Source organism: Diorhabda carinulata, chromosome 6, assembly GCF_026250575.1.
Source record: "Diorhabda carinulata isolate Delta chromosome 6, icDioCari1.1, whole genome shotgun sequence".
In the NCBI taxonomy this organism is placed as follows: Eukaryota; Metazoa; Arthropoda; class Insecta; order Coleoptera; family Chrysomelidae; genus Diorhabda; species Diorhabda carinulata.
The window spans coordinates 8533829-8561167 of record NC_079465.1 but is presented as its reverse complement, the minus strand read 5'-3'; the positions used below and the strand labels follow the sequence as shown (position 1 = coordinate 8561167).

The 27339-nt window shown below is 30.9% G+C and overlaps 4 protein-coding genes across 7 annotated transcripts in view; 2 read left to right on the top strand and 2 right to left on the bottom strand.

Moving 5' to 3' along the window:
- Positions 1 to 213: 213 nt before the first annotated feature.
- Positions 214 to 12844, bottom strand: LOC130895622 (DNA mismatch repair protein Mlh1). 2 transcript variants are annotated; one of them, XM_057803032.1, is made up of 11 exons: positions 12630 to 12844; positions 12068 to 12192; positions 11950 to 12013; positions 11680 to 11879; positions 10049 to 10239; positions 9752 to 9988; positions 8335 to 8561; positions 7820 to 8126; positions 4218 to 4335; positions 742 to 1178; positions 214 to 681 (listed from the first exon to the last, which is right to left on the bottom strand). In XM_057803032.1, exons 2-11 carry the CDS (start codon positions 12175 to 12177, stop codon positions 383 to 385), a joined length of 2190 nt encoding a protein of 729 aa, XP_057659015.1. In that variant the 5' UTR covers positions 12178 to 12192; positions 12630 to 12844; the 3' UTR covers positions 214 to 382. The 2 variants fall into 2 exon arrangements, with proteins under 2 accessions (XP_057659015.1, XP_057659014.1); XM_057803031.1 differs by lacking the exon at positions 12630 to 12844 and having other exon boundaries at positions 12068 to 12578.
- LOC130895624 (acidic fibroblast growth factor intracellular-binding protein) lies at positions 12804 to 19950 on the top strand. The gene is made up of 7 exons (XM_057803034.1): positions 12804 to 13150; positions 13202 to 13400; positions 13450 to 13569; positions 14575 to 14816; positions 14926 to 15019; positions 19415 to 19666; positions 19780 to 19950. Exons 1-7 carry the CDS (start codon positions 13069 to 13071, stop codon positions 19856 to 19858), a joined length of 1068 nt encoding a protein of 355 aa, XP_057659017.1. The 5' UTR covers positions 12804 to 13068; the 3' UTR covers positions 19859 to 19950.
- On the top strand, positions 17450 to 19095 carry LOC130895625 (replication factor C subunit 4). The gene has a single exon (XM_057803035.1). The coding sequence runs from the start codon at positions 17985 to 17987 to the stop codon at positions 19047 to 19049; it is 1065 nt and encodes a 354-aa protein (XP_057659018.1). The 5' UTR covers positions 17450 to 17984; the 3' UTR covers positions 19050 to 19095.
- Positions 19951 to 21922: 1972 nt separating the features above from the next.
- The window catches only part of LOC130895620 (ubiquitin carboxyl-terminal hydrolase 2-like), a 44776-nt gene continuing 39359 nt past the window's right edge, over positions 21923 to 27339 (bottom strand). For all 3 annotated transcript variants that reach the window (XM_057803023.1, XM_057803024.1, XM_057803026.1), the window contains 2 exons: positions 26040 to 26594; positions 21923 to 25199 (listed from right to left, as the gene is read on the bottom strand). In XM_057803023.1, coding sequence (XP_057659006.1) covers positions 25112 to 25199; positions 26040 to 26594 — 643 coding nt within the window. In that variant the 3' untranslated portion in view covers positions 21923 to 25111. The remainder of the gene's footprint in view (positions 25200 to 26039; positions 26595 to 27339) is intronic.

The window sequence follows — 27339 nt, the reverse complement described above, 5'->3', positions numbered from 1 at the left end:
CCTTAAAAATATAAATTAACCTCAGATAGCTGAGCAGACCTCTCGATTTTAAAGTAAAAAAATTAAATATTCATTTAACGGTTTTAGAAAATAATTGAACTGTATTGAAATTGAAACATTTGTGAAATAAAATATATCACCTCAGTAGTTTTCATCACAAGATGATAATACAGTCTCCACATTAGAAGTCAGTTGTTTAAATTATAATCTCCCTCCAATTTTGAATTAATTATATTTTACATTTAAATATCATGAACCAGGTATTAGGAATTGTACATTTGAATCACTTAAATTCTAACATTTTGTTAAAAATGTCTCAATTGTTTAAATAATGGATGATCAGTCAACTATGTTCTATTGTTAAAGCACAATATAACAACAATCAACATCTCTCGAAAACTTTGTACAAATTATGCAAATCTGCTATTTCTAATAGTGCACCATTTTCCGCAAAGATTTTAGGGGGTATGAAATATTCTTTTAAAGCCGGATAAAGAACATGTTCTGTTACCCATTGCCAATCCTTTCCGTTTTGATTAACTTCTTCTGGTACGTTAGAATAAAATCTTGCAGTTTCTCTAGCAAAATTTTGAAAACATTCTTTTTCTATTTCCCAGTTCACTTCAGTAGCTAATCGAACTACATACATCGGCAAAGCTTTTGGATCTGGCAAATAATTGTCTAAAAGCCCATAACAACATTAATTACAAAAAAATTAATATGGCAAAAATATTGTTTTACCTAATAATATTGGAATACTGCATATATTTCCCATTTCATCTATTTCCATAGAAAAATAATCTTGCAGCATTGGTCCCTTCTCTGATAAAATATGTGTAATACGTTTTGAAAGTTCTGACTTATCACCATCTTCAGGAGTCCATCCTGTTTCCTCCAGATCTAAACAGATTCTCGCCAACTCAAAAATTGATATTTTATTGGAAAAAATGTAACTGTCGAAATTTTGAAAATTATACATAATAAACTGGTAGAAAAGTTCTTCTAATACCAATTTGGTATTACAAAGAAACATTTTAGTACTATATTGAATCAATGCTTGAGACGGATCTACACTACCGACGAAAACATGTTGGGCAAATGTTTCTCTTAAAAGCCTATGGCAATTTTCTTCTATTTCTTTCCGTAGCTCTAAAACACTCGTTAGTTTTGTGTCATACCTAAAAATTGACAAGTTTATATGATATAAAACTACAGAAAAGTGATGGATAAAAATTTGAACTAGAAAAGATCAGAAAAAAAAAACAGTATATATTTTATTATTTTACCTGTCTCAAAAATTATTTGATTATTTTGTCTACAGAAGAAGCTTCAGACAAACGAAAATTGATTGACCAAAAGGAATATGAAGGATAAGACAATGAATACATAAACACAAAGATGTTTAAAGAAGAGATTATAAGAACATGAATTAACAATTGACACAAGTTGTGCAAATAGGATATTTAAAAAAATGGGTTCGAATTAACTAAAAATTAGGTCAACATAAGTTCTAATTTCTAAATATAAGTTAATATGCCAATAAATAATAATAAACACTACACTCTTTTATTAGTCATTTATGATATACTAGATCAATGCTTCCCACTTGTCAACCTCAGATTAGATGCTGATGACTTAGTTTCATTTGCCAAAAGAAAAACTTGACATCTTGACGTTTATTCGACTGGATTACAATTCTCTTCAACAAAAACTACGTGTATTTATTCACAAACCCACACCACATCAGAAGCTATTCAATCAAATACTCAATTTAACAAATAATCTTCATTTCTTAGGCATGACAAAACTATAGCTTTTCAAAATTAAGGAGCAGACCAAAATACATTGTTACATACATATAAATCTTCAGTTAGATCTAAACTATCCTACGCTGCCATATTTTGTGCATGTCGATATTAAAATTCTGGAGACCATCTGGAACACAGCTCTATGAATAGAAACAGGCGAATTTTGTACAACTCTATCTAAAAGCTTGAACCCACTATTTTACCAGAAGAATCCTGTAAGATTTCCCAACAAATATTTACTCATCCTGGTTGATTTCCATACCCAAAATGAATTCCATCCTCAATATGTTGAAAAAAAATGGTTTTTTCAACAGGAATGGAAACTATCAAAACCACTATGTGATATTCACTAAGTTTTCAAATCATCAGACAGTGTAGAACCAGTTATCCTCACCACAAATACATAGTTGAAATTTAATTGTTAGCCAGTCAATCCTTCCTGCCTAATTCACTGCAGAGTTACAGGCAATAAGCACTCATTAAAAAATAAAAAAATGTCCTTATCTATAACATGAATAGATTTATTTAGCTCACTCCAAACTATCCAACAACCTACTAAAAATTCTATGATATTACTGATCAAAACAGAAATGGCGTATGAAGATGCCACCGTCGAATTTATGTTTGTAGCATCACATTCTGCTTAAAAGTAAATGAGAAAGTAGATCAACTAGCTGGGTCAACAGAAAACAACCAGGAGTGAATCCCAATGTACAAATTATCCTTTTTTATTTTATTATTTATTTTATTGTGACATATAAACACTTAACAGCAAAAAAAGGACACTCAGATTTGGTATAATTTTGTTAAATATATTAATCTTTTTAATTTGAGATAAAAATTTGTTAATTTATAAGTTATATACACAAAATTTGCTATAAATGAATGATTTTCATCGATTATTCTGGGCGTACTCCACCAGCATACCATCTCATTCTTCATGAAAAGTAATTTGGGGCTAACTTAAGTCACTAGGAGGAGGTTGAGGAGGTTGACGATGTTTAACACGTTTCACTAAATTGTCCCACAAATACTCTATGGGATTTATATCAGGAGATCGTGCAGGCCAGTCCAAAAATGTGATTTCCACTTGCTCCAAGTATATGGTAACTTTTCTGGCGGTATCTGGACAAGAATCAAAATGAATTGGTCACCAATAAATGGAGTGAATAGAATCACAGCCTCTAGGAGCACCCCAAATCATAACTGATCTTTCGACAAGCTGTAATTCTCGAAGAGTGTATTGAGCAAATTGCTCCCCTGATCATCCTCTACATTCTGTTTCGATCATCTGTTTGGTATAGATCAAATAGAGACCCCTCCGTAAATAGAACACTTTCCCATTGCTCTACGACGACAGCGTGATAAATCTGCCAGCTCTCTAATCGTAGCTACCAGTCCCTTCGCTACCCCAAGCGTTTCTGCATCATACGTTCCGGCCTTCTCTTCTCAATGCATCAGCACGGACTAAGTCTACATTTGAAAGAATCATTATTCTGGACCAAAATAAAAAAAAAATATGTGCGAAAACCAACTTTCAGTTTAGAATAGTTCCAATAGGTAAATCAAAATCAAGATATCAAATCTGAGTCTTATCTAATGGTCTACTGATCCTGAAGGCATTAGTTCAATAGACGTAGACCCTACAATTTCTGTAATAACCAGATTACCCACAAAAATTAACACATTACTGACAATTAGCTTTTAATATGAAGATTTTGGCTTATTTTTCTGTTAATTTATTAACTGAGTAAAGCTGCAAGAAGTATAACATTTCAGTGAATATAGCGGAGATTCTAAGTGAAAACATGAACATAAAAAATATTGTAAATTTTCTGAAAAATTAATAAGTTAAGATGTGAAGATCTCATAAATAGATATACTTAAAGAAGAAATTGTGTTAATGGGTTATTGAAGAAAAACAGAGGCTGTTATTAATAAAAAATTAGAATAAAATGTAGTTAGTATGTAATTAATTTAATAAGAATATGGTAATAAATCTTCTATGCCAAGTATTTATATAAAAAGAAATATTGTGAAAAGTGAGTTGTGTTGACGGAATTTTGAAGAAAAAGATAGTAAAAATAAATCAAATTGAGATAAAATGGCTTTAATTCCTTAATCCAAGTTCAAGTTAGTGTATAATTAATTCGAAAAAATTATAAAATAGAGATCTGCAGCAAAATATTGAATCCAATGCCTAAAGTTATATTAGGTTAGGAAGAAAAAGTTGATGAAACTAAATCAAATTAGGATTAAATGACTCTAATTCCTTAATCCAAGTTCAAGTCAGTATATTATTAAATCAAACAGATTATCATGAAAATAAAGATCTTCAGCAACATATTGATATAAAATCTTAAATCCAATGCCTAAAGTTAGGTTACTGTGTGTGAATGATATATATACCTTGTTATTTTGTTGATGAAAAATGCATTCAATTCATTGCTAACAATTGTTTTCTGTGGTTCCTCAACATATTCTATTTTAGATGTTTTAGACGAGGGATGATCTTGTGCCATCTTAACTAAAACAAATAATTAAGCATTTTTTAATGTAATGTTCTTTATCCAATGCCAGATTATTTAAGCTTCAACGATAAGTCTGAGATTTCTATCAGCTAAAAAAATAACTCCCTATATAACTAAAAAATAATATCGTCAATCGGGACTTTGTCCATTTTTAAAGTTTACAATCAAATTTCGGATATTTGTGATGGATTTTCCAGAAAAAAATCACCCCATCTGTGCGACTACGATCTGAAACCACTGAATTAATATTTTTTCTTCATTATAGCTTGTCATCAAAAATTAAAAAGTGGGTGGGCAAAGTCATCGCTATGATAGGGGTAACATTGCCCTCCCACCATTTTCCTATGTTTATAGGTTCATATTCCCCTTGTGGGCAATTTAACACTCTGACATGTTGGAAGGACCAGGATTAAAGAGAATATAAAACTACTTTATTTATAGTTTATTTCAGAAAGGTATAGAGTTAGGTATGCAAAGGGACTACAGAGTGACCCAACGAATATTTAAACCACTTTCATAGTTTGGCATTGATGTCATCGTAAATTTTTTTTTATCAAGTGCAGGTAATACCACCCGGGTTGAGGTCAATATATGGGTTTAGCCATAGTTATCCATTCACAAACATTGAAAATAGTGTGCCAAAGGCGTGCCGGTAGGATACTCGTAAAAAGGAAAGAATTTTATTTTAACAGAATAAAAATTAGGCATTATGTACATAGCATTAGGTACACTTATTTTTTATTGAACATTATACAAAAAATACATTATATACATACATAAATTATAAAAAATCATAATATTCTTCGTCATTTGAGGAACTGTCATCTTCTCTTGACGTTATAATTAACGGGTCGACGGTTCGATCGATCAGTAGTCAAGATCCCACATTTTCTCCTCTTCTTTAATGACATGCTGGACTGCTTTTCGTCAGTTCTCTGGTGTCACCTCCTTAATGGCTTGATCAAACAGTAGCTTAACGTTTTTCATTTTGAATGTTGTGTTGTGTCTTGCTACAAATCCTTTCACTTGCGCCCATATAAGTTCTATAGGATTTAGTTTGCAATGATATGGCGGTGTGCGCAGCACAATTACACTATGTTTTTCTGCTATATCTTCCACGACGTATTTCATGAAACGATGTTTGTGTAAATTTGCTATAGCTAATAGTTCTTTTTTATCAAATTATCTTCAAATTCAATACTTTTCGTGGTTAACCAGTCAAAATTTCTTGTTTTCTCCAAGATGAAGTTGGAGTCTTCTCTATGCGTCGAGAATGATAACTTGCGTTATCCATAACTACTACTGAATCAGCCGGAAGATATTTTATCATTTCATCAAAATAGTCTTCAAAAACATCCGAATTCACGTCCTCGTGTTAATCTCCCGTATGGCACGACTGAAAGGTTAGCAAACATTCTTTTAAAAATCCTCTTCGCTTCAAATATGGACGATTATTAGTCTTTTCCCTTTACCTAAAGGCACCTTAATACCCGTTGACAGGCCTTCCATGAAAGCTTAGCGAGCACTGGTTATATTTTTGTCTTACCATATTTTTGGTACTGTATAACCTTCATTAATCCACGTCTCATCAAGATAAAAGATTTTCTTCTGCTCTGTTCTGTACTGCTTTATACTTCTTAAGTATTTTCGTCGCCAGCAAACAATTTCATCGCTTTCCAGTAAAAGTGCTTTACGATTATGCTTTTCCCAGTCAAAATCCATATTTCTCAAAGTGGTCCATAAAAGTTTTTTAGTTATCAACGGAATACTGTCATCCTGGCCAAGCTCCATTAAAATCTTATCTAGGATGGGTATTTCTTTTTTAAAATAAAAAGAGTGAACTTATCTTCGAATTACACTTTTGGTGTCTTCATCAAGGACTTTTACTGATCTACCTAGACTTTTCTTGGGATGTTCCACTTGGCCTGCTATCTTTCTCTCCCGCAATAATTTAAAAACGGTGGACTTTCGAACTCCAGTCATTCGGTCGACAGTTTCTTGTACAGTAAATTTCGAGTAATCGTATTTTATGCAATCGTGTACATTTAAAATAATAAGTTTTTCATTCACTGATAGTGGAGAGTTATTGGAACATCTTTTCGTTGGTGTTAATGTCGCCATATTATTACTAATTTTATAATACTTTGAACACTATTTACGGCTTAACAGCAAATATTGTATATTTTTATATAAAAATATTAAACATTAATTACACCAAAATTAATTCTTTAATGAACTCATTTAGATCACACTTTAAAAATACCCAATGAAAATAAAGGATGGCCAAATAAACACTTTAATACACACATCAAAAAAATTAAAGACACTTCAAAAATATTTGGAAAAATCTTGAAAAAAATGGAAAACTCGTTTCTAGTGCATTATCTGCTTTGAAAACAATGTCTGCACGTTGAATTCTGGCCTCATCTAAAATTTCAGGGTATCTGAATGTTTTTCCCTTGTCAGATGATCGCAAGAATATAAAAGCTTTGTATTTTTGCCCTGTAATATACCACTGATTTCTTTCTTTAACTTCAAAAACAAGGAAATCTCCAACATTGTATGCGATGCTGTCTGGTTCGATACATTGGCCAGAGGAAACAGTTAGTCTACAGTCTTCTTCTTCATGATCTGACTGCAGAACTTCTTTTGAATAATTTATATAGGGTTGTGTACCCAGCTTTCTCTGGCATTTGCGTACCATGGTAGGAATATCTGAAACGAGGGAGAATATAGGAAAATTATTATAAAAAAATATTTCAAAATTAGTTTTCGTAATAGAGAATAGGATAAATGAAGAAATTATTAAATCAAACATTTTGTTCACTTTGTAATGTAGATAGAAAAACATAGAATGGTTATAATAAGACTTCAATAATTTTCATAGGTGAAATTAGCATTACAATATTCAAAAATGGTAATTTAATGAAGATTAAACCCTGTTTTTCTGGTGAAGGTTTTTCTGGCGAGGTGATTTTGCCCACAAGGTTTTTTAATTTTAATTAAACGAACTAAACAAAAACAAAAACTTTAGTCAATCCTCATTATATACCTAAATAAACTATATAGTTGATTTAACTCACTTTTTGTTCAGAGAGGCTCCACAAACTAAAGTTCAACTCCACTACAAAACACTTGTTGAATGTTTGGTAGACAAAACAGCTGTTTGGAATGATAAGAAATTCCTAGACCGCCAAAAACTCAGTGGTGCCAACGGTACATCTGGGAAGGTTGATCTAAGTTACATCAGAGGCGCCTAATGTACTAAACAGCTGTTTGGAATGATAATAAATTCCTCAACTGCTAAAAACTCAGTGGTGCCAACGGTGAAAATTTTCTCAAAAACCGGGCAAAGATCCCCGAGGGGCAAAGTCACCCCAATTGACGGTATTGAATTTTTTTATACAAATCAAGAAATTAAATATATACAATAATCATTTTAATAGTTTGAACCATTTTAGAATAATATACAATACTAACCTTCTGTTTCTACCTTTGGATCAACAACTGATCTATTCAGATTTATGTTTGTTTCCAAATTGTCCGCTCTATTTAAAAATGATTCATTGAGGGCGTTATTATCCGTTTCTATGAAAGATGAGTTCCCACATTTTTGTGCCGTCGAGCCATTTTCATGTTTCTTTTGAATATCTCCAAAAAATTTTTCCAATTTTTGTTCTCTTGCATCTGTTCTAACCATACTACTTGCATTTACAGTTTTAGTATGGCTATTATTGTTCTCTTTGGCATCTGGAACCTCTATATTAAGTACTTTTGGTAACTTAGACTAAAAATAATACCAAAAACAATAAATATTTTTTGAAGGTGCTACTACTACCCAAAAAGTACTGTCAGAATATTCGTATAACTGACTACTTAATTTTCAATGAAGATGGGAATGTTTAGAAGCTATATGCATATTGGATTCCAGATTTGTTGACAAATGTTAGAAAAATTGCTCAAGTAACTCACTCAGAAACAAATATTGATAATACCTGTGTAAAGAAAGTTCTTGAATTATTAGATCCTAAAAGTTTAGTTTCCAATGCAGTGGCAATACACTCAACGATTTGATCTTCATGTAAAAAATGTACTTCATGTTTAGTGGGATGAACATTTACATCTATATTTGTTGGATCCAATTCAAGACTTAAGTAAACAAATGGATGGGTGTTTTTGGGCAAATAGGTTGAATATACATGATCTATAGATCTCTTTAAACCTGCAGATTATAAATAATTCAATAAAATACCAATATTTTGGAATAGAGTAAGAAAACTTTATCAATTTAGCTATAACTACAATAAAAATACCTTATTAATTATCACTTGAACATATTTGGCATTAGGTATGTAGTAATATGTGATAACTAAGTTTAACTTAATTAAACTTAGTCTACAAAAAAAAACACGTCATTTCCCCAACATAAGTTTATTAAAAATCCTTTTAAATCATTAGAACTAGCAAAGTCAAAAGAAATTGGTAGATCATCACAAAAATAGTTGATTATAAATATAGTAAAATAAAACAATAAATGCTTATGAAAGCACCCAAAATTCCAATAATGTGATTTATATTTTTAAATGCACAAGGTGGTAATATATTTTTGGGATGCATCTTGTTATTTTTTTTGGTATTATACAACTTTACTCTATTTTTATGAACTTTTATCCTATTTTTATAACAATATTTGGAGATTTTTCCTCAATAACCTCATAGAAATATACAGCGGTTCCAATTTACTTTTAGTAATATTTTTTAACAGAATCTTATCTCCATATATATATTTTCTTTTACTTTTTGATACATTCAAATTATTCATGAATCATTACATGTTTGCTGCAATCTGTATTTTAGTTCACGAAGATAATTGTCAAAGTTATATAATGGAATCTACATAAGACTTTATATTAGAAAGTATTTTTGCTTGCTTCCCGAAAATTAGTTCATAAGGTGTGTATTTAGTTTCAGTGTGTTCTGTTGTGTTATATGCAAAACACCAATAAGGAACCCATGAACTTCAAGCATTTCAAAATTTAGCTACTGAAACTAGTAATATTTGCATAAGGCATGTTGAGCAGAATCATCATATTTATCATATTTTGAGGTTTAGAATGTACAGTTCAGAGATTGGACATTCTTAATGAATCACCCTGTATATATATATAAATAAATAATATATATATATATATATATATATATATATATATATATATATATATATATATATATATATATATATATATATAAGGAGCTCCTGCCTGTCCAAAGGTGTGACCAAATAACAAATTTATAAAATATAAATGGAAAAAAGTAGACCTAGTCATTGTATAAAACACCATGAAAACTATAATAAATAATATCAAATTGTTTTTGCCATAAAAATATTTTTTCTAAATTTATACTACTTACTTTGGCAGTCAACTAAACGATGGTTAATAAACAACAAAAATTGAAATTTCTTGGGAGAATAATTGACATTAGAAATGTATCCATTAACTTTAAACTGAAATTGTTCATTTTCCATGGAAAACTCAATCAACTCTCTAGCTATTCCATTTCCATAGATAACCCGTATATTATCCACTTGGTTTGAATTCGGATTTGTCCGAATATCATTACTTTCATTGGATCTTTTTAGCGCAAAACCTAAAAGATTATGTTAATGAAACTTTTCATGTGAAATTAGTCAAAATGAAAAATTCGTACCTACATGGGCATTATGAACTGCATATTTACCAACAACATCAGAGATCTTTTGATATTCCTCAGCTGCAGACCTTAATGCTTTTTTTCTTACACTCATATTGTAGAATAAGTCTTCAACTGTTATAATAGTTCCTTGATTTCCAGCAGTAGGTTTAGGAGTACCCTGTAATTTACCATCAACAAAAGATCCTCTGAAAAATAATTGAATCAAATAGAAACAATTAGTATTCTCACTTTCCAATTACAATACAGGTGAAAAGTTTCAGACCACCTTAATTAAAGCAGAAAAAATTAAATAAAACTCGAAAAGTTTTATATAAACTGATAAATCATCTAAAATCATCCAATAAAAAACTTTTTGACAATCGATATTTCGCATAAAGCATTCCATATTTCTTCTCACAAGAATGGACCGCAATTATGGAGGTTCCCACACACACAAAAGTTCAATGGGATTGAGATTGGGATCTGAGGAGGTCAAACCAAGTTTATTAACTCTGCTTGTGCCTCTTTCTCTTTCAAATAGCATCTGCATAATTTGTAATTATATTTGGGATAATTGTCCTGTTTCAAAATGAATCCATCTCCAATTAATTGCAAACCTGAAGGAATGGCATTTTGTTCTAAATCGTCAGTTCCATGACTAAAAAAGCAACCCCAGGCCTTAATTGAGCCACTACCATGCTTGATTGTTGGGACTACACAGCCTGGCATAGTCTTTTTTTAGGCACTACATCGACGTAAATTCTTCGTTTTGAACCAAATAGCTCAAACTTAGATTTATCAGTCCAAAGAACTTTTTTAAAATCTTCTTGAGTCCAATTTTCTTGTCTTCACATCTCTTAGTTGCTGTTTTACTTACTTTCTAATTCAGATTTTGTCTACCTCAATACAGGTTTCTGGTGTTGTTAAGCATCTATTTTGCTTGCTAGTAACAACAATAAAAATATCTTCACTTAACGTGGTAACTCTCGACCTTCACGAGCATGAACGATCTTGAAAACTGTCTGTCTCCCTTTATCAAATTATTATGCCATGAACACAAGTCTTCGATAATTTGCTTTCATTATGTAAAACAATGGTGGCACTTTACTGCTAATTTTGCTTTCTTTTTTCTATTTGAAGATGTCTTCAGTGCAGCAACCACAAGTTTAGACTAATTCGGATTGTTTGTGAACAAACCTATATAACCTCAGGTAATAATAAGTCAGAAGCAAGTGCTATTAGCAGCTTATTATTGACAGATGAGGAGAAAAGAAAGCAATTAGTTATTAGCACATAAATTATTATGGCTCTACCACTTGGGTGTAATGCAGCATTTGCCAGTATTTGAAAACAATACTTTAATAACTTGGAAGTAAATAAATGAATAATTTCTTCAATTATTTGATATCAGCAATAGTATTTGCAGGTGTACATATCTTTTATTTATCTTATGGGGTTTCACTACAATTGATAGATAACTATGTTGTTTTAATGTGGACTTAAACTTTTGGTCGGCAGTATATACTAATACAATAAATTTTGAAAAAGAATGAAAAGAAAAGGTTGTATAAGAGAAACCTAGATCAACAGTAGAATAAATACTATAAAAGTTAAATTCTCGGCACAAAATAAAATAGAATACTTACTGGTACGCACATATATCATTTTTTGTTTTAGAAGTAATAGTCAAATGTGCAATATGAGATATACTTGCTAATGCTTCTCCACGAAAACCATAAGTAGCTATTTTATGTAGATCTGCGAATTCTCTTAGTTTAGAAGTCGTAAATCTTTCACACACTATTTCAAAGTCTTCCTTTCTTATACCAGTTCCATTATCCTGAATCTATCATAAGTGATTTATTCAATATTTAAAATATTTCCTAATATTAAATAAAATATTTCCTAAATATTACCTGTAACATCTTGAGCCCCCCATTTTTTACGGTTATCTGAATATTTGTTGATTTAGCATCAAGACTGTAAATAGAATAGTAAAGTTAATACATTTTTATATTTAATATATATTTATACCTATTTTCTATAAGTTCTTTTAACGCGTTTGCAGGTCGTTGTATTATTTCACCAGCTGCTATTCGGTTTATAACGTCTTCATTTAATTTTATAATCTGAGGAGGTTCCATAATGGTAGTTAAATTCTAATTGGAAAAAAACTTTTGGTAAACAATAGGAAATTCAAAATAACTATAAATAAAAGAAGTTAGGCAGTTCTAAATACATGACCGCATAAAAATCTATCTCATATCATTTCTTTATCTTACTGATTGCTAATATTATTAGAAAAATTTGTAATTCACATGTAAAATCTGGACAAATATTTTCAAACTATTTTTTATAATTACAATATTTTACAAAATAATACATAATACAATACTATATACGGAAAAGAGATCAAATACTGTCAAAAAAGTAACCCTCGTTTTCAGAGATAATAAATATTAACCAATGGCAAAACAGAAAAAATAAAGCGGAAGCTTCAAGAAGTTGTGTTATAATTTGTTCAGGCCATTTACATTAAAATGAAAACAAAACATCTTCAGAAGAATACTTCAAAAATACATATAATATCACATACCCCATTAAATAATGAGATATATTCTCATAGTTGCAATCTACGCTGTTTGAGTTTTGAAAAATCCGCCAAATCTCTCAACGTTCACTGCGAGTCTTTACATCATGAACTACATAGTCTTTACATCATGATTCGACCTACCTCTTGACAAGGGTCGTTGTGAACGTTAGCTATGACGTCACGAGTGACGTTCTCATCGCGACCACAACGATCGTAATGACTATGTGGAACGTCCAAAAGAGTATTTCAGGTGCCGTAGGTGCCTAGTGGAATGCACCCCTAGTGTATGCTCTGTGGCAAATACTGTCAAAAAATTTTCATGGTTTAAAAATATATTGTATACAGGTTAATGAACACGGGTGGAATATATTTGGTTTGTATTAATAAAGCTTTTAAGGTTTGAATATGACATTTAACAAGATGAATTAAAATTATAAAAAATATGAGTGAAGTAGATGTATTCATAAGCAATTATACATTAGTTGATCCAGAAATTTATCAGTTATGGATTGACGGACATACTGGTAATGTTATATAAAAATTAAATTATTTCTTAATAAACATAATAATTTCAGCAAGTGAAGCAGTAACTATTCTCAACAGTAAGGGCTTAGGCCAGAAAACAGGTGCTTCCTTAGAACTCATTGCTAGTGACGTTTTGGATCATTACAGAACTTATTCCTTACTAGAGAAACTATTGAATTACCCTAGTAAACTTCAGGAACAGTTTATTTTTCAAATAGATCCTCAAACTCGTTCATTTCTGATTGAAAAGTACTTGGATTCAAGTATAGTCAACACCTATTCTAATAAATATTTTTAGGTACTATGAATTTGATGATGAAGTCATTCGTGAAGTTTTGGGTAAGAAACTTTCTTCAAAAAATAGGAAAGACTTAGATGAAGTAGCAGAGAAGACTGGAAAACCATTAAAATCTTGCAGGTAAAGGTAAACAAGTAAAAAAGTCCTTGCACTTTTGGGGTGAGAGACTATAGTGCATTAGCAGTCAGGGCCGCTGAGAGACTTTTGGTGGCCTGGGGCAGAGTTTGGTACTGAGCTCCTCCCGTGACAAAATGAACAAAATTGGGAATTAAAAAGTAACCTTGTTGATAAACTGGCCAATGTCTCATTTTTTTGAAGTACGTCTAAAACTTTTGAACTTTAAAAATCAAAATAAGTAAACTTTGGTACACGGAAAAAATTATTTTATGAATTATAAATATTTAGGTGCATTAAATTTTTAATTGAGCTATTAATTTCATAATGATAACATAGTTAATAAGGAAAAATGTAGACCTACCTTAAAAAAAATTTTCAGGTTAGGAGCTTTCTGTAGTGAGTGATTCTGGCTTCACAGAAAAAATCAAATAATCAAAATGTCATAACTGAGGTCTAAGCGCAGTGGGCTAATGTACATCAACATATCTACAACTGTCAAGGCAGATGCACTTTTACGTGAATTTGTGGGAGCTCAACAGTCTCTGTCTTCCTTTGAAATCTCAATTTCTTGACTATTAACAGTCGTATGCTGTATTCTGTTGTGTTGATTTTAAAGTTGTTTAAAATTTATCTAATTTTTTATGAGTATGGGGAACTCAATGTGGACTAAGAAAATGTATAAATAAAAAAAATTAAGCCTCTGGTGAGGCAATCTGCCCCCTTTCTCAGCGACTCTGTTAGCAAACTGTAAATATTAAGAAAAAAAATTATCGTAATAATTGGTTTATGAAATGAAGAATATCCTCAAATGACATGAATTGATATCTATTGTCATTTGATATTGATCGATGTCTTATGATATCATATTTGAGGACATTTGGCAAATGGTATCATATTTTGATTAGTTTAATTAATTTTTTCCTAATAAATCTACAGGAAATCTACAAAATGCTAGTAATAGCATAATTTTTTCTGTAAAAAATGCTATATTTCAAATTTCTTTTTTAGACGACAATTTGACAATGTTAAAAGAATATTTAAAACTGTCGAAGAACTGCCTGGTATAACAACAGATAATATAAAAAATAATTTTTGCCTACCAGATGAACTGGCAAAGAAATATACTTGTATAGTATTCACAGCATGTATGCGATTTGAAACGTCAAAGAAAAAGGTTCAACAAATGTCGTTTAATAATTTTAGAATCTGTTGTGAAGCTATGATTGACAACTGGACTTACCATCTAAGCGGTAAGTTCCAGAGTGTATTAAACAGATATATTTTTACAAGTAATTTTCAATATTTTTCTTCCAAAGTTAAAAACAGTCCTTGACACTCATAATAGTGGATAAATTTTAGGTACTGATTATAATGATTTAGAAATGGATAGAGAATTTTTGTTTGAATTAAGAGATTTAAAAATCCTAATGGAAAAAGATAAAGAACATAAGCAGTAAGTTATTTAATTATTCTTTACATTTTTTTCAGATTTATTTTTAATGTTATTTCAATTCATCATATTTATTTAATAAATTTCTATACCAATCAAAGATATTTGATATTAATAAAATTTAATTTAATTACTTTGTTGAAGGATCCCAATTAGTATCGATTTCGAACCAGTTGATAATAAATTAAGATTCAGGAATTGATTCTGAATCAGTTGGTAACCAGTTAAGGATCGCTGAAAAACGCGATTACGAACCTGTTCAAGATAATTTATTGGTGCGAGTGTATTTAATAATTAAAGGAATCGTTTTGACCCGCGAATACATAACTCTCATACTAACTACATAATACGAACAAAGCTAATAAATAATATCTATGGGCGCTAGGCTTGAGGTCGTGGATGAAGAAGGATAAACAAAGTCCGATAACCACTTAACATACTACATCAACAAACTGTTATACACAAAAATATATCGTTGGCATATGTCGCAAACCTCGTAACTCCATAGCACCAAAGACTGTTTTTTTTTTAATAAAGGCTGAAATAGTGGCCAGTTATCACATTGATGAAAAATAGTTCAAGTAAATTAACACCGAATGCTGTTAGCTATAAACAAAACGGCAGTCTAAAACTGTGAAGTTTTCTATTTAGACTTCTAAATTGTAAGGGATTTTTTAGATCTTTAAGGGTTTTTTTATTTTATATGCGTTCTAAAAACATCTATCTAATGGTATCAAAATTTGATAAAGAAAAAAAACGGAGCGTCTTAATCCAACGATATACAAAACGTAAAATTAAGCTGAGTCGAGCGCGATGAATGAGCAGTGTAACTCTGTTGATATGTAGGCGTTCGAGAACTGCACGGTTCGCTGTTCCGAGACAGAAACAGCTTCTTTACGATTCAAAACGTCTCGCCTGGGTTCGTGTAAGTGCGTTGGTTTTTCCTAAAACGTGTATTAGACATATCGGAGAGGATTAAGTTAGTTGCATGCTATTAAGGCATTTTCTACCGAGTCTAATTCCTCTCCAAGAACTAACCACATGAGCACTTTCAAGTTGATGTTTGCAGTTCGCACTTTTTAGTAACAGTTCCATGTTGGTTGTTCACTCGATTCAGTTTATTATAATTTTCGATTTGGTTATAGTAAATATCGGATTTTTGTTTGGACTACAAGTTCCATTCGGTTTCCCATGCAACATATGAACATAAGTTACTCAATCTGAATCAAATAATGTAAAAGTACTCAATGTATAAGGAAAAATTTTGTATTTGAAAGTGGTGTTATTGATGCCATTACGGTCCTAATTGTTTTTTTTTACTTCACATTTTCAGTTGCATATTTTTTATTTTGATGTTCTTGTTGTACCTCTTGTAGTTTTTGTATTTACAGAGACTTTTTTGCCTTAATTGATGATTTCTTTTGTATCCATCTTTTTTTGAAAATTTAATTGTCTTGTTAATTGGAGAACGTATGATTTGAGTATAAATGTGATTAAAACAAAAATGAGGTTAAGTTTTAAAAATTATCAAAAATTAGTTTAAAAATATGTAACAGAAAACTAATATGCATTTAATTTAAACTAAGATGAAGTAATGAACTTTAGATATCTCGAGTAAAGCATAATTAAGAAAAATTTAAGCAGTTATATTAGTATATTGATAAATATAGTACTGAAACGTTTAGGTAAGGTTGCCATTTGTTAAACCTTTAAAATTAAAGATAGAGAGAGAGAGCGAGGTATGGTAATTACTGATTGAGAGAAAAAGAACATCGTTATATCATTCTGTATCTCTACATATTCTATTCTGATTCGATCCCCATGACGTTTAAGTTTCGAGTAGTGAAAATCGCAAAAATGGAGTATAACCAGTTTTGATTTTATTGTTGGCGACTAGAGGGAGAGAGAGAGTGGTAAACCGATGCTCTTTATCTCTCTTCCAATAGTACAATTCCACTTATATGACGCTCTTTCTATCTTTATTGTTAAATCTATGCACAAGAGGCATAAAAACAGATTTTTTTTGGGATGATGACAGTGTAATAAAAAACAGTTTAAAATGCGACCTTAAAACCTTAAAATTAAATTTCGTCGTATTTTATCGGTATTTTAAATGTATCTAACAAAACTGAATCTTATTATAGTTTGTTACAATTTTTTTTAATAATTAGTTAGAATGTTTTTATTTTTAAAATAAAACTCAAATTACTAATAATACTCTGTTATGAAAACAAAACCTTCTTCAAATATTAAACCTATCAATTCTTGTAAATCAATAGTCATCATTTTCTTTTAATTATCAGTAGTCATTTCACAACATTCTTCAAAAGCTTCGGTTCGGCCATGTCTACTGACTATCACATCCGTGGTGAACCGCCTTTTTGATGTGCAGAACATCCCACACCAACCATGTTTGGGTTTCGATTTTCTTTCAGATTGTGTACAACATTGTTGGTTTCCCATTTTTAAACCCGATCTATAAATAAACTCTGCCCGAACTCTCCTCGGATGCCCTTTAAACAGTCAGCCATACCTTCATATAGGTATACTTACCCAAAAGATTTATTCATTATAAATGTGAAACAGTTTCAAATAAACCTTTATGGTAAACTGTCATGAAATGTCAACAAAGGACTTTTCTATAAATTCTAAACTTTTACTTCAAAAGACCATTCACTTGGATTGTCACGGTAGTAAGAAACGCTTTATAAGCCATCGTTTGGTTCTGGAATGGTATGAAATGGTTCGCGGTAAAATAGACATCTTGGATTGGTTACGAACTAATTCGGAATTCATTTTAATTGGCACCCGCAAAAAAGATCTAGTTTAGTAACTAAACGTTAGTCACTGCAAATTCAATGGATCGAGACCATTCGTATGATTGGGATGACAGCTGACATGTTATGAAATTCGCGCCATTTAAGTAGAAGAATTTTGTTTACAACGAAAATATAAATTTTTAATTGCGATGCATGCTTTTCTAAAATCCGGTAAACTAGGGGATACATCCTTGAAAAGTGCTTCGAAACCTATTAAGAAACCCAAATCGGTACCTTGGGTAGAAAAATATAGGCCCAAAACTGTAGCTGATGTTGTTGAACAAAATGAAGCGGTTTCAGTTCTTGAACAGTGTATTTTAGGTGCAGATTTACCAAATCTTTTGTTTTATGGTCCTCCGGGTACTGGAAAAACAAGTACAATTTTAGCAGCAGCAAGACAACTTTTTGGAGACATCTATAGAGAAAGAATTTTGGAACTTAATGCTTCTGATGAACGAGGAATTCAAGTTATTAGAGATAAGGTGAAAACGTTCGCACAGTTAACAGCTAGTGGCACCAGACCAGATGGCAAACCTTGTCCACCATATAAGATTGTAATACTAGATGAAGCAGATTCAATGACTCATGCAGCTCAAGCTGCTTTGCGTAGAACTATGGAAAAGGAAACAAAAACTACGAGATTCTGTTTAATATGTAATTATATATCAAGAATTATAGAACCTCTTACTTCTAGATGTACTAAATTTAGATTTAAACCATTAAATGAGAATATGATATTTGAAAGGTTGTCTTATATATGTAAGGAAGAAGGAATATCTGCCGACGACGATACTTTAACAAGTCTAGTGGATACAAGCAATGGGGATATGAGAAGAGCTATCACATGTCTACAAAGTTGTGCTAAACTCAAAGGATTGCAAGAAAAAATTGATATTGACAATGTTATAGAAGTTACCGGAATAGTGCCAAATCATTGGCTTGATGAGTTTTTATCTGTGTGTAAAAATTTGAACGATTATTCACGTTTAGAAGAATTTATTCAAAAACTAATGTTAGAAGCATATGCAGCTTCCCAAATATTGGATCAGTTAAATGAAAAAATTGTGAACAGTGATGAGTTTAATGATAAACAAAAGGCAGTAATTGGGGAAAAGTTAGGAGCAGTTAGTTTTCGCTTACAAGATGGAGGTTCTGAATACATACAATTACTTGATTTAGGAAATTCCTTGTTTAAAGCTAATGCAATGGCATAATTTTAATTTGTTTTATCATTTTTCCAAATATAATCATTCTTTATAATAGTAATATCATTTAACACCTAGAATTATTGATAAATATTTCAATTTCAACATCTCAGTGTGTTAAGGCACACAATAAGTGTCAAATTACTATTCACATATTTTATCAATGCAGAATGTTGATACTTGTTTAAATTGGGATTACCTTATTAGAAACAAGTACACCATCCATTTTATTTCATAATTTGCTGTAGCACTGGGAACACGTGTCAAATTATCTGAATAGTTGAAGGAAACAAGACTGTAACAAAAAAACTTTTATGTAAACATGTTATGAAAAAAATACATAACTAAAGCAATAATACAACTATTATTTTCAGCTTATTATTGGTAAATTTAAAACCAAAATTGCTTCAAAAAAGTTATGCAGACTTGGAAGCTAATTTTAAATTATATACTAGAGCCATATTAACATTAGCAACAACTCTTCACAGATCTCGAGACATGAAAAACTTTTTTGTTGATTTATCTCAAATTGTAGAATATTTTAAACAAAATTTATGGACTTCACATGATTTTGAACAGTTTTTAATAGCTTATGGTCAATTTGCTGGGGATATTGACATATTAAGGTAAATTGTAAATAAATAAAAAATAATTTTCCATGTTCGTTTGAAAATTAAGTTTTCCAAATAATCTACTATTATTTCTTATCCAATGAATATTCAAGTTTTCATAATTTCAGGTCAAACGCAGCTTTAAAAGGAAGTTGGGAAAAATTTTTGAAAGTAATTACTAAGTGCTTGTTAATAATGTATAGTTAGAAAGAGAAATTCAACAATATCATAATATTTTGTTCTGTTACTGTTTCTGTTTATTTTGTTTGTATAAAAAAAATTAAAACTTGTTTTGAGAATTGGCAGTAGTTTTAATAGAATTTCAGTTACTCCGAAATCGAACTGTAATATCTATTCCTTCTTATAAATTCTTCATAACTCAACAATTCTTGAAACATTCCTCTACAATTATAATAGAAAATGATTGAAATGACTTCTTTCAATACCCAGATCTACATCTTAGATTAATTAATATGGAGATGTGCTTATTCATATTTATTTTTATGGAAAATAACTAAATTGCGTGGTATATTAGATGTCCAATCCAAGCAATACATTACAGCTACATCTTTTTATATATTTTCTTATTCAGTTCGGTAGTTTTTAAAATTTCATTGTCAAAGTTTTGACATACCTTCTGTATTTGACGTAGTTGCGCACATAGGCCTTCTGATATGCCCGTCGTGCACATCCACCAAAGGCTTGAACCTTTTGACGTCACTAGGTAGTGAGGTCTGTCCAAATGTTTGACCTCGCACGTGTAATTGGTTTCTCACTGATAATGTAGTCTTTAGTTTCTTCCTCCTCCGTGCACTAATGGCATTCTGGATTGTTCGTGATGCCTAGAGTATGGAGTTAGATGATTAGAAGATCAGTGACCAGTCGAATTTAGCTCCTGTTTAAACTGAGTTGTGGATTGGCAAGACAAGCAGAAGACTCATCTATTATACTTTAGCTTGTCTTATACCAGGTGTTTCCTCCACTGTTCTATCCAATCTTGCAAGAAAATTACTGAGATGTAATCGTTCACCAAGAATGACCTCTGTGCCTACTTATGATTAGATTCCAGTCTGGCGACCCAGCTGGACATTGCAGCCATTACTCATCAATTCTGTAGGATTTCTTTGCACTCCAGCACAAACCTAGAACCGTTTCAGCCTTTAATGCAATTCTGCTGTCTCGGAATATTGAAATCACTATGTTTCTATGGCGTCGATTGAGTATAAATTGTGTTAATTGATGAATAACATGTTCTATTAGGTATGTATATGATGGTATTATGTCTTTATTGTACAGGTTTTAATTCGAAGACATCAGAATCGTGGGTATTGATAAATCGATCATGGTTTTGTTTTTCAAGGAAATATAATTCAATATTTGTTTCAGTTTTATTTGCTCAGATAAATTTGAAGCAAAAAATGGGCTATAGCGGAACTCTTGTGTTGTATACCGGAAGTAAGCGAAAGGCAGAGTGAGGGATGCACCATTACATTTTCATTCTAAGAACGGAAAATGTATTGTTTTATCAAAAACTTTAAAAAATACTTTGAAACGTATCAAAATCACACTGTAAAGCGGTGTACAGAATGAATGCGAACATGACGCTGATCCGCTAGTAAACATAACCTTAAAAGTGCATCTATATAAAGAAATTTGAACAGTGGTTAACGATTTTGAATTATTTATAATGTATACTTATATATACTTGTATGAAATGTGTAGAGAAATATATACCATCATTTGACACGGTGTTGGTGGGTGAGACCCCTCAATTTGAATAGAGATATCGACAATTACTTCACTACAACTTATTTTAAAATGAACGAATTTTTGAAACATATAAGAATGAATCGGGGTTCATATGATCAACTTTTGAACTTATTGAGCAAAGACTCAACAAAACATTCAATAAGAAAACCTGATTGTCGATTAAATCGGAAGTTAATCACCAGTTTGGCATGGAATATGTGCCTAAAAAGTAGAAAGTTGATTAACTTCGACGTCAAGAGCGCGTACAAGCGCGATCATTTTGTGCTTTATCACAGTTTCTCAACACGTTGAACTAGCTTTGGCATTTATGAACGTCTAGATCGCATCATGCTCGCGTTCATTCTGTTTACCGCTTGACTGAATTAGTTGTTTTTTCATTTGATGGTCAGTTATATTCAAGTTTTCAAAAATTTTGAACTTATTAGTAGTATTCAGCCATTTACAATCGTTTATTAATAGTGCAGATTGAAATTTATAAGGAGAAAAAATGAAACTACAAGATTTGCAAACAACTTTTATTTTGAGTTAGTGCTTTGAATATTTTTTCTCATAATATAAAGCTTTAATAAATTATATTACATATTCTTGTTTGATTTAAATTTTCAATTTTCCATTAAGAGTGCTTGATTTGTCTAGATCTTTGTAACAATTTGTATAAATTATCTACTTAGTATACTATGAAAAGCTTTAGTACTTTTTTTGGAGGTAGGAGACAAAAACAATAAACATTTATTAAAATTTGAAAAATGGACCAAAAAAATGAGCATTATTTTGTTGTCAAAGTCAAAATAACTTTTATCTAAAATATCAACAATTTGGTAATAATAAGTACATATGATTTTATTTGACATACAACACTTCCTATTTTGCTAAAAGTACATAACGCAAGTCAAAACGTCACACAACAAAATTGACTGAAAAATGGGATTAAAAAACAAGTAAGAGGTCTGATGGTATGAGAGCACTTTTTGGAAGCTCTTATTGCACATGCGAGGTAGTTCCAATTCAAGTACAAACATTTGTTTGGATGAGGATGTTGTATTTTGTATCCTCTCTGTAATGGTGAATGAGAAATTAGTGGGACCGAGTTCTTGTGTTCCGCTATTGAGTTCTTCAACAGAAGATGGTGATAAAATCACGGAGCATACGAGAAAACGTCGAAGGCAATACAAATCGCAGAGGACTTTATAAAAAATGAGAAGATCTGGTTAATACAAAAAGTTTATATAAATGAAGAAAGAGTAAAACGTTACTATAGTTATAACAAAGTGAAGCTTCGGGCTAAAATTCAGTGTTCTGCTGCGATTTATCTTTTATTTGATGCTTCATGTAACTATATATTATTCCATATTGAAACATGTCGCGATCCTGAAAATTGTGACTGTCAGTCAACTAGAGCAATAAATGAGGCAACGTAAAAGGAAATAGAAAAACTATTCGAACTGCGTCTGAAACCTAAATTTATTATAAAGAACTTGAGTAAAATTAATGGATTAGTTCAGCCGACCAAGTTACAGTTAAACAATTATCTTGAAATCATACGTCAAAAAATGTATTCCTGCTACAAACAATGCTCTAGAAGTTATCAACAAAACAATAAAAGATAATGGCATGCTTCGTGAGCGTCATTTTCTGGCGTTATTCTTAGTAATTGCTTCTAAATAGTTAAGGACTGGTCTAATGAATATATAATTGATACTTAAAGGCGGGTTTGCTAAACTGCCGTAATTGTAAGTTAAAATGTGGTTAATAATTATTATTCATTAACTATTTTTTGGGTTGACAATTATTTGTTTGGAGTCATTTGCTTTAATAGTATGGTAAGATGTGAAAACTTTGGTTATAATTTCACATTAAAATGCGGTTTTAATTTTGGTGATCATTTACTATTTTTGGCTGTTACATTTTACTATATCTGGTTGTAATTTGAACATAAGCCTTTATTATATTCTAGATTCTAGACACTTTGTTGTGCTAGGTCCTATATCCAACGTTTATTCCAATGATTTGAGAAAATGTATAAAGTAAAGGATAGACATAATTTAATTCTAAATATTGTCTAAAAGTAGTAATTGCTAATAAATTTTGTATTTTGTAGAATATTCAAAGTTTTAATAAGCAGTAGAAAGCGAAAATGTTTTGTAATAATAACTAATCATCAAAACCAACAAAAAAGATAAGTTCATTTTTCTACATATACTGACAACAGAAAAATTATAGAAAATCCAAGGATAAAAAAAATCAAAGGTAGATTTTTTCGGGATATATTCGCATCTTATTCCATAACCTTGCTGCACAGAACTTAACAGAAAAATGAGAAATTATCGATAATAACAGTGCCAGAGAGCATCCCATTCACAGAATTGCGGTTATTTATAAAAGCAGTGCTGAAAATAAAGTACCTTGTAACAAGTAGCTGTTAGAGAGGATAACACAGTATGAGCACGAAAATATTGGAAAATACGAAGCATTAAGAAAGGATTGTAGAGAAAAGAGAAAAATCATGTCATTTCAGATAGACAAACAATTCGTGTATCGAAATAATATAACGATAATATAAATAAATTAAGGTTTTCTTCAGATATATTTCCCATAATAAAACATGGAAACAAAAAGATAAAATATTAAGAAAAATAATAAAATGAAAAAGTATAAAATGCTCAAGGTGTGTGAGAAAATTACATTGGCGTGTATCATATAACCCTTTTATGGTCTTTACGTTTTTAATGTTGAAGTACTTTAGCTTCATCCAAAGTTATTTATTATATACACCTCATCAAATTTTCAAAAACCATTCTATTCTTTACCATTTTAATAAGATCATTTGTTGCGAACCATTTTGACTTACATTGGTGAACTTGTTCATTGAAAACAGACTAGATACAAAAAAAAATTATAAGTAAACTTCTTTTTTCCGCTCATAACCCCACACTATCAACAATATATAAATAAATATTACAAACAAAAGACATCTTATTTGCAGGACAATTCGTTGTTTCCACAGTTGTATATTTCCGCTACAACTGTAAACATTTGTCAATGAAATTTGCTAGTGATGAAAAATCAACTGAATCAGCCTGCAAATAATTAAATAAGAGCTCCATATCTCGAATTAACGTTAATAATTTTATATTCACACATCAAAAACATCGTGAATATGTTGAATTATGCATTCCCCATTTAAATAAAAAGACAAAGTTTAAGAAGTGGTGGAGATTGGATTCAATATTATATTGTAATAAATAAAACTGCCTATGTCATTGTACATGCAAATCATTGTATAAAAATTTTTTATTAGTTTGGTAATCAAATATTCGATAAGCATAAAAACAGAAATTGTAGGAATGAAATAGGGTGTGTTGGAAATGGAATCTTTTGACATCACAACGAATGAAGATATTTAGAAAAATTAGAGAACGTTTTACCATCAAATTCTTTGTTTTATGATTAGCGTTAATGTCGAGGTACATATTGGGCTTTGTGTAGAGACTTGTAAAGAGTCTCAGATAAATCACCATTTGTGGACAAGATATTAGATTTATATAAAACAAAATTAAATACATAAATTTACAGGAGATAAATATAAATAAATCTATTCATGTGTATATAAATAAATTTTGCAAAAAAACCAAATAAAGCATTGGTTCAAAATGAAAATATTCAATTTAAAAACTAAAAAAAGTTATTGACTTAAAGGTGGGACTTCGTGCCCTCTTGTTCGTAGAAGAGAACATACGCTTCCCCACTGACTAAGGATTTCGACGATATCGATGACACCCTGAAAAGAGAATTTGATAAATAAATAATTCAACAAATAAGCAAAGATGAAATAAGTTAAAAAAATATACTCAATTAAAGGTTTAACTTTGGGGCATCCATTAATTACTTGAGCCATTCAGGTACACTATAGATAATAAAATAAAATTCAAAGTAAAAACAGATGAAATAAAAACTTTTTAAAAATTTTTACTCAATCCATGAAGACTTTAGTACTTTTTCGATTGAAACAATTGGACACACTTCATCTGGGATTTCTAGTAGTGCTGGAAGACAGTCACGGGAAATGTTTAAGTTTTCTTCGTCTATCCATTCCAAACTTTCATCCACTACGCACAGCAGCTCTTCAGCACGACCTTTGATTACACGCACTGGTTGAATCCTGACTACAATTTCTCGTCGAACTGCATGAAGAGAGCTGATCTGTGCTTCTGCAGCTTGACACAAGCTGGCAAAATGAATTTTTAAAATAATTTTGTTGACGCGAGATTTTCGATTATCCTCCTCTCGGTTTAAATGAGATTTGGTGAGATTCCATTGAACCCCTCCCTCTTCAATTCTGAAATCAAGTAATTAATGGATGCCCCCTTTTAAGTACTTTTTTTTTAATAATTATACTTCATTTCTTATTCAATTTTAATTTTTGCCTTGTCAAATCTATTCTCATTCTTATTTCTCAGTGTCCTCCAATTCCCATTTTTTGAAGTATTAAAACTCAATTTATTTTGATAAAATTAGAATGGAAGTGAACATCACTATTGATAAGCTCAATTATGAAACGAAAACAAGTAACTTAGTGAATTTTTATATCTATACTGTATATATTCAATATTATACATACCTTGAATCGTTATATTCGTGCCACTGTCCCGTGTAGGGATGTCGACAATATGCCGTATAGTGACCACTATAAGTGGTTCCGCTGTGATTTGATATAGCGTAGAGGTTGTATCTACAGGGCGCCACATTATCGGCAGCATAATGGCTCATATCAAGCCCTTCTATTGGAAAATCTACGGTAACATTAAGTTTTCCCCTAAATCTTTCAGTTGGTGAAAAACGCTTCAAGTGAATAACCAAGATTTTCGGAAATTTATGAATGGAGAATGATTTAGTGCATCGTCTTCGCTCTTTACATTTCGAACATGTCGGTTTTTCATCACCGTCGAGTGTTTCTTCTCTTGTAAATGAATCCAAACATTGTGAAAGACGTAATTGACCTGTTCTTTGAGGTATAGGAAGGGACAAATCCCAAAAGGGATCGAAGGTAACTGAACAGTGGCCGCAATGTGTACACTTGAGTGTTGATTTTAATTGACCGACGAAGTTATCCACAATTTTGGAGTTGTCCATTCGTAGATATCTTAACCAAGATTCTTGCGCTTTCTCACTGTCACTAAAATATAAAAAAATATTACTTCTTGCATGTATGTTCTTGATATCAAATATTTTAATAAAATAAAGGGTTGTAAAATCTCTAAAATAAATAGGATGCATCAAAATCCCAAAAAGAAGTTCTGCTATTATATGAAACAGAGTATATAGAGTGTGGAGAGATCAAATAATCAGAAGTATTTTGATAGAAACCCAATCCTGTTATCAAAATTTGAAATTTAACATGAATTTTCAGTGTCATAAAAATTTTACATATTAAAGTTAAGATGGATAAAAAGTAGAAAAATGCGAAGCTCATGTTTATCTAGATATTTGCACAAATAGCTCCAAGTATTCCTTAAGAAAATGGAATATTTTACAGATTTCAAGTGATTCTGATACTGCCAAACATAAAAATATAAATTGTAGGTCTTCGTAAATGACTTAAATTCATAACAGGAGTATGCAAATTTTTTTTTGTACTATTGAAAGCAATGAGAAATACATTTGGACCTATAGGTTGGTCTTGGGCATGTCTTGATGAGACTTCTCCAGTGAGAAGGTCTCTTGCACTTTATTTGAGATCAATTGGCCAGCTTCGTTTCAGTCTTCTGTGTTTAGTTCTTGGGTTAGTAGCTGTAGTAGTAGATTAGGATGGCTGTCCAGCTATAGGTAGTAGTTACAGCTTCTTTTTTGTACTGTCTCTTGTATTTTTGGAATATGGAAGTCTTGATGGATCAATTTGTTTGTGACGTACCATGGTGCAT

Coding starts and splice junctions, on each gene's coding strand:
- LOC130895622 (XM_057803032.1), bottom strand. CDS start 12,177: ATGGAACCTCCTCAGATTATAAAATTAAATGAAGACGTTATAAACCGA. Junction 11,880..11,949: donor GGGGGCTCAAGATGTTACAG/GTAATATTTAGG, acceptor CACTTATGATAG/ATTCAGGATAATGGAACTGG. Junction 682..741: donor CAGTATTCCAATATTATTAG/GTAAAACAATAT, acceptor ATGGGCTTTTAG/ACAATTATTTGCCAGATCCA.
- LOC130895624 (XM_057803034.1), top strand. CDS start 13,069: ATGAGTGAAGTAGATGTATTCATAAGCAATTATACATTAGTTGATCCA. Junction 13,401..13,449: donor CGTTCATTTCTGATTGAAAA/GTACTTGGATTC, acceptor AAATATTTTTAG/GTACTATGAATTTGATGATG. Junction 14,817..14,925: donor CTGGACTTACCATCTAAGCG/GTAAGTTCCAGA, acceptor GATAAATTTTAG/GTACTGATTATAATGATTTA.
- LOC130895625 (XM_057803035.1), top strand. CDS start 17,985: ATGCATGCTTTTCTAAAATCCGGTAAACTAGGGGATACATCCTTGAAA.